At 67.1% G+C, this 11,058-nt stretch overlaps 1 protein-coding gene across 1 annotated transcript; it reads left to right on the top strand.

The window, feature by feature from the left end:
- Positions 1 to 6,581: 6,581 nt before the first annotated feature.
- On the top strand, positions 6,582 to 10,544 carry ZNF574 (zinc finger protein 574). The gene is made up of 2 exons (XM_064503526.1): positions 6,582 to 6,684; positions 7,857 to 10,544. The coding sequence occupies exons 1-2, from the start codon at positions 6,599 to 6,601 to the stop codon at positions 10,423 to 10,425; spliced, it is 2,655 nt and encodes an 884-aa protein (XP_064359596.1). The 5' UTR covers positions 6,582 to 6,598; the 3' UTR covers positions 10,426 to 10,544.
- Positions 10,545 to 11,058: the final 514 nt, after the last annotated feature.

Below are 11,058 nucleotides of genomic sequence, written 5' to 3'. Positions count from 1 at the left end.
GGGGCGGGGGGGAGAAATGAGAAGAAATGACTACTTCACACCAAAAAAAAAAAAAAAAAAGGACGAACCCAAAGCAAACCCAGATCTAGCTGATCCCAAAGGCTTTTTACAAAACTTTTCTAACCTCTGTGTCCGGTCGAATGTCTTTTGAAAGCTTTTTATTTATTATTAATCTATTTTTATTTCCCATCGGGGACCGGGGAGGGGGTCGGGGGGGGGGGCCCGTCTCACGCTCTTAACCAAAAATCCCTCATTCTCGCCATTTCCCTCGGTGTCGGTCATCGGGTCCCGTCCCGTCCCCCCCTCCCGCCCCATCGGTTGTGTTTAATTTCTCTTTTTTTTTTGTCGAAATGCTGTGATTTCTCCGTGCCGGACCCGGGAGCGGAGAGCCGGCCGCCCCCATCCCTATTTATTTATTCCCAGGACGGACGAGACGTGTTCGGCCGCCGGCAGCCCCGTCCCCGCGGGGTCCCCCCCAACGGAGGGGCCCGGCGGGGCGCGAGGACGCTTCGTTCTTATTTTTATACCTGTTGTTCTGAGAAAAAAAAAAAAACAAGCAAACGAAAAACACAAAAAAAAGACCAAAAAAAAAAAAAAAGAACAATTCATCTTGCAGTGCCTGACAAACCAAACGAACCGCCACAAACGGGGCGCCAGCATCGCCCTGCCCACGGCCCGAAGGAAACCAAAAATAAAGAATCGCCACATCTCCACACGACGCCCCCGGGGGCCCCGCGTGCCCGGGGGGGGCGAGAGGAACCAAAAAAACCCACAAAAAACCCTAATAACTGCTGAAATAATAATTAAAAAAAATCCTGACTTCGAGCGAACCAAGAGACTCGACAGACCAAAATAAAAACTCAAAGGACTTGAGCGGAGGAAGGGAGGCCGGGGAGCGCGCGGGGCGCCGGGCCCTCTCTGCGACAAAATACCTCATGGACGTGGCGGCAACGCCCGGGCGGCGCCTGGCAACGGCGGGTGTCGCCGTGGCAACGGCGGGCGAGGCCGCGCGGGCGCCATGGCGACGGCCGCGCCCCGGCCTCGCCCCGGCCTCGCCCCGCGCGCGGCGTCGCCTCGTGTCGCGCCGCTGCCGGCGCCGGTGAACCAAAGTCTTGCTCCTCGCAGAGAAGGAAGTTTAGCCATGAGAGACCGCCGAGAGCGGCCGGAGGGAACCCAACCCCGTCTCTTTGACCTCATTTTCGGCTCCGGCTTCCCCCCCCACCGCTGGGCTCCAGCAGCGACGGACGAGAATACTGTGAAACTGCGCGTTGCATGGACGAACGCGAAAAACCGCGAACCGAAAACACCCGGTTTTTCAAACCAAAAAAAAAAAAAGGAAAAAAAAAAAAAAAAGGATCGACAACAACGGCAACAAAGACTCGAACACAGAAACGCAGAGTTTTTCAACCCTTGGCGGGCGCGAGAGCAGCGAGGTCGGGGCCGCGGGGACGGGACCTCGCCCCGGCCCGGCCCGCGGCCGTGTTTTCTACGTGGAATGTACCTGTTTCGTGATCTCTCTTCTTCTTATCGCTCTTTCTTTCCTTCTTTTCTTTTTTCTTGTCTTTTTAATGGAGCAAAAGGAAGAAAAAAGAAAAAAAGCTTTTTTTTTTTGTTTTTGGGGGGTTTGGCTTTGGGGAGGAGGGAGGGTGGGGGGGGAAAGGGGCAGAACCCCAATTTTTGGGTCTCTTTTTTTTTTTTTTTATACAGAGAGAAATTCTACGTCGGCTTCATCGCTTCTTCCTGTAGGAAAAGAGAGGAAAAAACACACAAAAAGAAAAAGGGGGGAAAGTATAACCCCTCCGAAACCAAATGCGGGAAAGTCGGAGACGATGTTGAAACAACAAAAAAAAAAAAAGAAGAAAAAGAAAAAAAAACAAAAAAAGAAAAAAAACAAAAAAACCTCAAAGAACCAAAAAGTGTAAAAAAAAATTGATTCTAGACCAAAAATGACCCTATCTCCATGCGCAGAGCTGAGTGGCGGCGCCCCGCGTCGGGCCCCGGTGTCCGGGGGGGCCCCGGGGGCCGCGGCTGCATCTCGGGCTGGTCCCTGGCTCGGACGCCTGGGCCCCTTCCGAGCCCCGTGGGGTCGGAGGCCACGTGCCCCCCCCCCTTTCCCCCCGAAATGCAGCCGCTGCCCCCTTCCCCCCCCCCGGATAAGTCTCAAAACCAAGCTTTAAACTACAGCTGCCAAACCAAATATTCGCCCCGGCGGGGGCCGGCGCGGCGCGGCCCCACCAGGCTCTTTGGAGATAGCTCGCCATATACCTCATATACTTTAAAGAGAAACCAAATAGAAACGCTTGGAGGGGGCGCGCGGGGGGGCCGGGGCCGGGGGCAGCCCAGCCCGGACTGGCCGCCCCCCACCCCCCTCTCCTCCCCCCTCGGCTCCCTCCCTGCCCGATTTTGTATTTTGCTTTGGCTTTTTCGGGGTGTTTTGGGGGTGGAGGGGAAGCACGGGGGGCTGTGGGGGGGGGGGGGCCGAGCCCTTCGGCCCCCTCCGGCCCCGGGGAGCGGCCCGGCCCGGCCCCAGGCGTCCGGCTTCCGGGAAGGTCTCTTGAGCGTGTTTCCTCGTTAATTTATTTGTAATTGTGGGACGTAGAAGTGACGTGAGAGGTGACGATGATGAGTCAGCCGCTGTGATGCAGCCCCGGGGGGCCGGTGCACGCGGCCTCGGGGACCTCCACGAAGGTGACACCTCGGGGACCTCCACATGGTCATGGCCTTGGGGACCTCCATGGTCCCGTGGCCTCAGGACTTCCACAGTGTCGTGGCCTCGGGGACCTCCATGGGGCCGTGGCCTCGGGGACCTCCGCAGGGCCGTGGCCTTGGGGACCTCCCTGGTGTCATGGCCTCAGGGTCCTCCCTGGTGTCATGGCCTCCGGGTCCTCCATGGTGTCGTGGCCTCCGGGTCCTCCATGGTGTCGTGGCCTCGGGGGCCTCCACAGCACAAGGCTGTGCTGAGTTAGGACTTTCTCTCTCTCTCTCTCCCCCCCCTTCACCCCCACCGCATCCGTCGGTGTTTTACAGAAGCAAATTGCTCGTCTTGCAGCCAAAGAGGGCTGGAGCGGGCGGGAAGGGAGGCAGCTGCCCCCCGCCCCGCGCCCGGCGGCCCCCTCTCCCGAGGCTCCTCGGACATATACCTCATAGATGTGCGCTCAACCAAATAGGCCTCGGCCCACGGTGCCCAGCCGCGCGCCGGTTCTAGGTCGCCCTTGTGGTTCTAGGTCGGTCTTGGTGGGGGAGGCTGGTGGGGCTGTGGTGGCGGTGCCTGCCCCAGCTCGCTCCGGCAGCGAGTGCGAGGGGCTCTTGCTTGCTCGGTGGCTCCTTTGGTCTTGGTGGCTCAGTTCTCGGTGGCTCCTCAGTTCTCGGTGGCTTTCTGGCCCTTGGTGCATCTCCAGTTCTCGGTGCATCTCCAGTTCTCGGTGTGTCTCAGTTCATGGTAGCTTTCTGGCTCACAGCGTGTCTCTGGTTCTTGGTGGCTCTCCGGTTCTTGGTGTGTCTCCTGTTCTCGGTGCATTTCCGGTTCTTGGTGGCTCTCCGGTTCCTGCTGTGTCTTCGGTTCTTGGTGCGTCTCCAGTTCTCTGGTTCTCAGCGTGTCTCTGGTTCTCAGCGTGTCTCCGGTTCTTGGTGTGTCTCCAGTTCTTGGTGTGTCTCCGGTTCTCGGTGCAGCTCCGGTTCTTGGTTCCCCTTGAGCTCCAGGCTGGAGCATGCTGTACGAGGAGCGTGGGGGGGCTTTGCCGTCCCACGTGCCGGGGACCCCCCGAGCGCGGAGCCACGCTGGCTGTTCTAGGTATCTCTTGCTGTTCTAGACACGCCAAGGGCAGCCCGGCCGGTCTGGCGAGGGATGTGCGGCTGCGCCGGGCTGCGGAGGGGCCGCCGGGCCGGGAGCGTGCCTGGGCCTCGTGGAGTCGCTCAGGCGGGACAGTCCGGCCCCGAAATCCACCTTCGGGGCTTCCCCCGAACCTGCTTGGGGGGCAGAGCTGGGCACAGCCCCGAGAGAGAGGGAGAGAGAGAGAGAGAGAGGGAGGGGGGGAGAGAGAGAGAGAGAGAGAGAGAGACTTGCACCCCCAACCCATCCCTTATCCCTGTCCCCATCCCCATCTCCACATTGTCCCCATCTCTTCTCCCCCTCCCCTTCCCTTCTCCTTGTCCCCATCCCTTATCCCTGTCCCCATCCCCATCCCTTCTTCTCATCCCTATCTCCACGTTTCCCCTTCCCTTCTCCTTGTCTCCATCCCTTCTCCTTGTCTCCATCCCTTCTCCTTGTCTCCATCCCTTCTCCTTGTCCCCTTCCCTTATCCCTATCCCCATCCCTTCTCCCTGTCTCCATCCCTTCTCCTTCTCCCCATCCCTTCTCCCTGTCCCCATCCCTCATCCCCATCCCTTCTCCCTGTCCCCATCCCTCCTTCCCATCCCTTCTCCCTATCCCCATCCCTTCTCCTTGTCCCCATCCCTTCTCCCTGTCCCCATCCCTTCTTCCCATCCCTTCTCCCTACCCCCATCCCTTTTCCCTATCCCCATCCCTTCTCCTTGTCCCCATCCCTTCTCCCTGTCCCCATCCCTCCTTCCCATCCCTTCTCCCTGTCTCCATCCCTTCTCCTTGTCCCCATCCCTTCTCCCTGTGCCCATCCCTCCTTCCCATCCCTTTTCCCTATCCCCATCCCTTCTCCTTGTCCCCATCCCTTCTCCCTGTCCCCATCCCTCCTTCCCATCCCTTCTCCCTGTCCCCATCCCTTCTCCTTGTCCCCATCCCTTCTCCCTGTGCCCATCCCTGCACCCCGTCCCCAGCCGTGCACCCGCTGGCCCTTTGCAACGCCTCAGCCGAGCCCTGGCGGTGCCGGACCGTGGGAGCGGCCGGAGCCCGGGAGCGGCCGGAGAGGCCTCGGGATGCCGGGACGGGGGCGGCTTCGGGGGGAGGAGAGCGAAATACAGAGTAAACCAAAGATGTTCATTCACCACACACAACCCTGCTACCTTTTTGTAAGAGATGAAGAAATAAAATAATAGTGGGAAAAAAAAGCTTTAAAAAAAAGAAAAAGAAAAAAAGCAAAAAAGAAAATTCTGAAAAAAATGATAAAAATAAAAATCCCCCCGTTGCCCCCCCCCTCCCGGCCGCGGCGGCCCCGGCCCAGCCCCGGCCCCGCCGGCCCCACAAATGTATATTTTTGACTCCGTGTCCTTGGGAACGGGAACGTCCGAGTCTCGCTGCGAGCGGCTGCGGGGCCCCGGCCGGCCCCGGCTACCGGGCCAGGCCCAGGGTGCCCCGCCCCCCTTAGCCCCGCCCCTTGGCCATAGCCCCGCCCCTTGGTCCTAGCCCCGCCCCTCCTCTTAGCCCCTCCCCTTCTCTTTGCTCCTCCCCTTAGCTGGGGCCCTGCCCCTTCCTTTAGCCCCTTCCTTTGTCTTAGCCCCTCCCCTTGGCCCTAGCCCCTCCCCATCTCTTAGCTCCTCCCCTTCTCTTAGCCCCTCCCTCTCTGCTAGCTCCACCCCTTCTCTTAGCCCCTCCCCTCTGCCCTAGCCCTGCTCCCTCTTGGCCCCTCCCCTCCACCGGCCCCTCCCCATCTCTTTAGCCCCACCCATCTTAGCCCCGCCTCCTCCCCTTAGCCCCGCCCCGGCCCTCGGCTGCCCCGGGGCCTCCCCGGCCCCTCGCCGTGTCCCCGCCCCGTCCCCGGTAGCCGCGTGCGTGACTTGATCTCCCGCCTCGTTCGTTGTTCGTGGTTTTTTCTGCTTCTTTTAACGACATTTTTTGTAACCGAGTGTGTCGCCCACGGGAACAATAAAGAAGTGTACAGAGCCCCGCGCCGCCTCCGTGCCTCTGTCCGCCGCCGGCCGGGCCCGGGGGTCGGGGGGGGTCGGGGCCCCCGCTCTGCCCCAAGGCCCCGCTGGGAGCCCAGGCGCCCTGGGCCTGCGAGGGGGGGATGACGACACCCCCCCCGCTCTGCTTGGTCTGCCCCAAACCACCCCCTCGCAGTGGTCTGGCCCAGCTGCCCCCACTGCATTGGTTTTACCCGACCCCCCCCGGGCTGCCAGGGTGGTTTGGCCCAACCCCCCCAATTCACCCCTCCCCAGCCCCATCCATGTTGGTCTCACCCGCTTCCCCCCCGCCCCTTTGGTCTCCTCCCGGGATTCCCCCCCCCGGAACTGCCCACAGTGGTTTGATCCATCCCCCCGCCCCACGTTGGTCTCACCCGCCTCCTCCCCGCCCCCTTGGTCTCCTTCTAAGATCTCCCCCCCGGAACTGCCACAGTGGTTTGACCCACCCCCCCACGCCCTGCATTGTTGGTGCGGTCCGCACACCCCCCTCCGTAGCCACCTCGTTGGTTCGCTCTAACCCCCCCCATCCGCCCCCTGGATCCCCCCATAGACCCAGCCCCCCCGGGCGCCCCACATTGGTTCGCTCCTCCCCCCCCGCGTTGGTTTGCCCCGCTCCCAACATGGCGGAGCCCCGCCCTGACGTCAGCGCGAGCTCTCCCCCCCTCCCCCTCCCCCTCCACCACGCACCCCGCCGAGGCCGGGAAGGGGGCGGGGCCACGCGGCGCGCGCCCCGATTGGCCGAGAGCCCCGAGCGCGGCCGCTCGGATTGGCCGGGCCGCGGCGGCCAATGGGGAGGCGGGATGTTGAGGGGTGCCGGCGGGGGGGAAGGGGGAGCGAGAGGGAGCGAGAGCAAGAGCAAGAGCGAAACGGGAGGTGAGGGGGGGCGGGGGGAGGGGCAGGCTCGGGGGGGCCGGGACGGGGCGAGGAGGGGCCGCAGGGGGGACCCTGGGGGGCGCCGGGACCCCGGGGGGGTCGGGGGGGCCCTGGGGGGAGCAGGGCTCCGTGGAGGTCGGGCGGGCTGAGGGGCCGCAGGGGCCTGGGGGGGGGGGGACGGGGGTCCGTGGGAGTCGGAGGGGACCCTGGGGGGGGACGGGGGTCCGTGGGGGTCAGGGGAGCCCTGGGGGGGGGACGGGGGTCCGTGGGGGTCAGGGAGGGCTCGAGAGGGGATGCAGGTCCATGGGGGTCAGGGGGACCCGGGGAGGGGGACGGGGGTCTGTGGGGGTCAGGGGGACCCTGAGGGGAACATATAAACCTATAGGAGCCGGGGTGGGGGGGACAGGGGGTCCTCAGGGTTCAGGGAGGGCCCTGAGGGGGGGCCGGGGCCTGTGGGTCTGAGGGGACTGGGGGGGATCCCTAAGGGTCAGGGGAGCCGGGGGAGTCCCTAAGGGTCGGGGGGTTGGGTTGTGGGTCCGAGGGGACCGGGGGGAGTCCCTAAGGGTCAGGGGGGGCCGGGGTGTGGGTCTGAGGGGCCTGGGGGAGTCCCTAAGGGTCGGGGGGGCTAGGCTGTGGGTCTGAGGGGCCTGGGGGAGTCCCTAAGGGTCGGGGGGGGGGTCAGGGTGTGGGTCCGAGGGGACCGGGGGGGGTCCCTAAGGGTTGAGGGGGCCAGGCTGTGGGTCCGAGGAGACTGGGGGGAGTCCCTAAGGGTTCAGGGGGGCAGGCTGTGGGTCCGAGGAGACCGGGGGGAGTCCCTAAGGGTCAGGGGGGGCCGGGGTGTGGGTCTGAGGAGACCGGGGGGAGTCCCTAAGGGTCGGGGGAGTCCCTAAGGGTCGGGGAGGGGTCAGGGTGTGGGTCCGAGGAGACCGGGGGGAGTCCCTAAGGGTCGGGGGGGGGTCAGGGTGTGGGTCCGAGGGGACCGGGGGGGGTCCCTAAGGGTCGGGGGGGGGCGAGGTGTGGGTCTGAGGGGCCTGGGGGAGTCCCTAAGGGTTGAGGGGGCCAGGCTGTGGGTCCGAGGAGACCGGGGGGAGTCCCTACAGGTCGGGGGGGTCGGGGTGTGGGGCCGGGCCCCCCGGCGCGGCTCCGTGGGTGACCACCCACCCGCCCCGCAGGCGCCCCCCGCCGCAGCAGCCCCCCCCCGCGGCGGCGATGGCGGAGGCGGCGGAGGAGACGGTGCTGCTCGTGGAGCACCGGTACGTGTGCTCCGAGTGCAGCCACCTCTCGGCCTCGCTGGAGGAGGCCCTGCTGCACCAGCAGGGCCACCTGGGCCCCGAGCAGCACTACGAGCTGGTGGGGCTGGCCGGCGACTACCAGGCGCTGGCGGTGCCCGAGAGCAGCCAGTACCAGTGCCTGGAGTGCGGGCAGCTGCTGGTGTCGCCGGGGCAGCTGCTGGAGCACCAGGAGCTGCACATCAAGCTGCTGAGCCAGGAGCCGGAGCCGCCGGCCGCCAAGCCGCCGGCCGCCGGGCAGATCCACTACGAGTGCCTGGAGTGCAAGGCGCTCTTCAGCAGCCAGGAGGTGTGGCTGGCCCACCGGCAGAGCCACCGGGCCCCGGCGCCCGGGCCCGACCCCCCCCCGGCGCCGCCCGGGCAGGCCCTGGTGGACCTGGAGCACTCGTACCGCAAGCCGGAGGAGGCGGAGGGCGGCGCGGTGCAGCTGCTGCTCTACGAGTGCGGCGAGTGCCTGCAGCTCTTCCAGACGCCCAAGGACTTCCTGGAGCACCAGGCCGCCCACCTGGCCGCCCCCGCGGCCCCCGCCTCGCCCCCGCCGCCGCCGCCCCCGCCGCCCCCCGCCCCCGCAGCCAACGGCGGCGGCGGCGGCGAGGCGGCGGCCGGCGACCACAGCTACGAGCTGAAGAACGGCCCCGAGGAGGCGGCCGGGGGGGCCGGGGGGGGCTGGCGGGCGGCGCGGCGGCCCCGGCGCGGCCCCCCGGAGCACCGGTGCGCCGAGTGCGAGCAGCTCTTCCCCTCGGCGCACCAGCTGCAGCTGCACCTGCGCTGCCACCGCCTCGGCGCCTTCCAGTGCCCGCTGTGCAGCAAGGTGCTGCCCTCGCCGCCCGCCCTGGAGCAGCACCTGGGCGGCCACAGCGGCGAGTCGCACTTCCTCTGCCTGGACTGCGGGCTGGCCTTCGACACCGAGGCGGTGCTGCTGGCCCACCGGCGCACGCACTCGCCCAACCCGCTGCACCGCTGCGCCTGCGGCAAGGCCTTCATCAACATGACCAAGTTCCTCTACCACCGCCGCAGCCACGGGCCGCTGCCGCCCGCCCCGGCGCCCGCCGAGCCCGGCCCCGCGCCCGAGGACGCCGCGCCGGAGCCGGCCGAGGCGCGGAAGGCGGGCGACGCGGTGCCGCTGGCCATCATCTACTCGGTGGACGGCGGGGAGGCGCCGGGCCCCAGCTTCCGCTGCCTCATGTGCAGCAAGGTCTTCTCCAAGCACCTGCAGCTGGTGCGGCACCAGCGCTTCGTGCACCGCCTGGAGCGCCGGCACAAGTGCCCCACCTGCGGCAAGATGTTCAAGAAGAAGTCGCACGTGCGCAACCACCTGCTGACGCACACGGGCGAGCGGCCCTTCCACTGCAAGGAGTGCGGCAAGAGCTTCAACTCGCAGGCCAACCTGCTGCGGCACCGCCTGACGCACACGGGCGAGCGGCCCTACCAGTGCGAGGTGTGCCAGAAGCGCTTCACCCAGTCCTCCACGCTGCAGCAGCACCTCTTCGTGCACAGCCGCCGCTACCCCTACAAGTGCCAGGAGTGCGGCGTGCACTTCCACCGGCCCTACCGCCTGCTCATGCACCGCTACCACCACACGGGCGAGTACCCCTACAAGTGCCAGCAGTGCGGGCGCTCCTTCCTGCTGCGGCGCCTGCTCGACGTGCACCAGCTCAGCCACGCCGGCCGCCAGCCCCAGGTGTGCGGCGGCTGCGGCGCCGCCTTCGTCACCGCCCTGCAGCTGCGGGAGCACAAGTGCGGCAAGGTGAGCCGCCGCTTCGAGTGCCCCACCTGCGGCAAGAAGGTGGGCTCGGCCGCCCGCCTCCGCGCCCACGAGCGGGTCCACGGCGGCCCTGGCGGCGACGCGGCGGCCCCCGCGGCGGCCCCGGCCGCGGCCCCCGCGGCCCCCCCGGCCCCCCGGCGCCCGCCCTGCCCCAAGAGCTTCGAGTGCGGCGACTGCAAGAAGCTCTTCAGCACGGAGACGTCGCTGCAGGTGCACCGGCGCATCCACACGGGCGAGCGGCCCTACCCCTGCCCCGACTGCGGCAAGGCCTTCCGCCAGTCCACCCACCTCAAGGACCACCGCCGCCTGCACACCGGCGAGAAGCCCTTCAAGTGCGACGAGTGCGGCAAGGCCTTCACCATCGCCGTGCGCCTGGCCGAGCACCGCCGCATCCACACCGGCGAGCGGCCCTACCGCTGCGAGGCCTGCGGCAAGGCCTACCGCTCCTTCTCCAACCTCTGGAAGCACCGCAAGCTGCACCAGCAGCAGCGGCTGCAGCACGAGCGCCAGGCGCTGGCCCAGGCGCAGGCCGACGCCGACGCCGATGCCGCCGCCGCCAACAACGCCGCGCGGGACTACGGCAGCGCCCTGGCCATCGTGGAGACCATCGAGATCTACCCCGAGGGGGCCGAGGCCGCCCCGGCCCCCCCCGGCCCCCTGGACGCCGTCCCCCTCGGGGGCGTCTGAGCGGGGCTGGGGGGCCCGGCCGGCGAGGCGGGGGGGGGCTGGCGGCCCCCCTGCGCCGGGGAGGTCTCCCGCGGCCCCGCATCTGCCCCGGCTGCGGCCCCCCAGCTGCCCCGGGGGGTTCTCCCCCCCATTTCAGGGAGGTGAAGGGGGCTGGTGGCCCCGTGTCACCCCCCGGGGACGTCCCCTGCGGCCCCCCAGCTGCCCCGGGGGGTTCTCCCCCCCATTTCAGGGAGGTGAAGGGGGCTGGTGGCCCCGTGTCACCCCCCGGGGACGTCCCCTGCGGCCCCCCAGCTGCCCCGGGGGGTTCTCCCCCCCATTTCAGGGAGGTGAAGGGGGCTGGTGGCCCCGTGTCACCCCCCGGGGACGTCCCCTGCGGCCCCCCATCTGCCCTGGGGGGTTCTCCCCCCCATTTCAGGGAGGTGAAGGGGGCTGGTGGCCCCGTGTCACCCCCCGGGGACGTCCCCTGCGGCCCCCCATCTGCCCCGGGGGTTCTGCCCCCATTTCGGGGAGGTGACCGGGGCTGGTGGCCTCGTGTCACCCACCTTGAGGACAGCCCACATCTGCCCCGGGGGGTTCTCCCCCCATTTTGAGGTGGCAGAGGGGGCTGGTGGCCCCATGTCACCCCCCAGGGAC

The sequence above is a fragment of the Dromaius novaehollandiae genome, chromosome 38, assembly GCF_036370855.1.
Source record: "Dromaius novaehollandiae isolate bDroNov1 chromosome 38, bDroNov1.hap1, whole genome shotgun sequence".
In the NCBI taxonomy this organism is placed as follows: domain Eukaryota; kingdom Metazoa; phylum Chordata; class Aves; order Casuariiformes; family Dromaiidae; genus Dromaius; species Dromaius novaehollandiae.
The sequence above is the reverse complement of the archived record's forward strand: the minus strand, read 5'-3'. Positions and strand labels throughout refer to the sequence as shown.

Coding starts and splice junctions, on each gene's coding strand:
- ZNF574 (XM_064503526.1), top strand. CDS start 6,599: ATGGGGAGGCGGGATGTTGAGGGGTGCCGGCGGGGGGGAAGGGGGAGC. Junction 6,685..7,856: donor GAGCAAGAGCGAAACGGGAG/GTGAGGGGGGGC, acceptor CCCGCCCCGCAG/GCGCCCCCCGCCGCAGCAGC.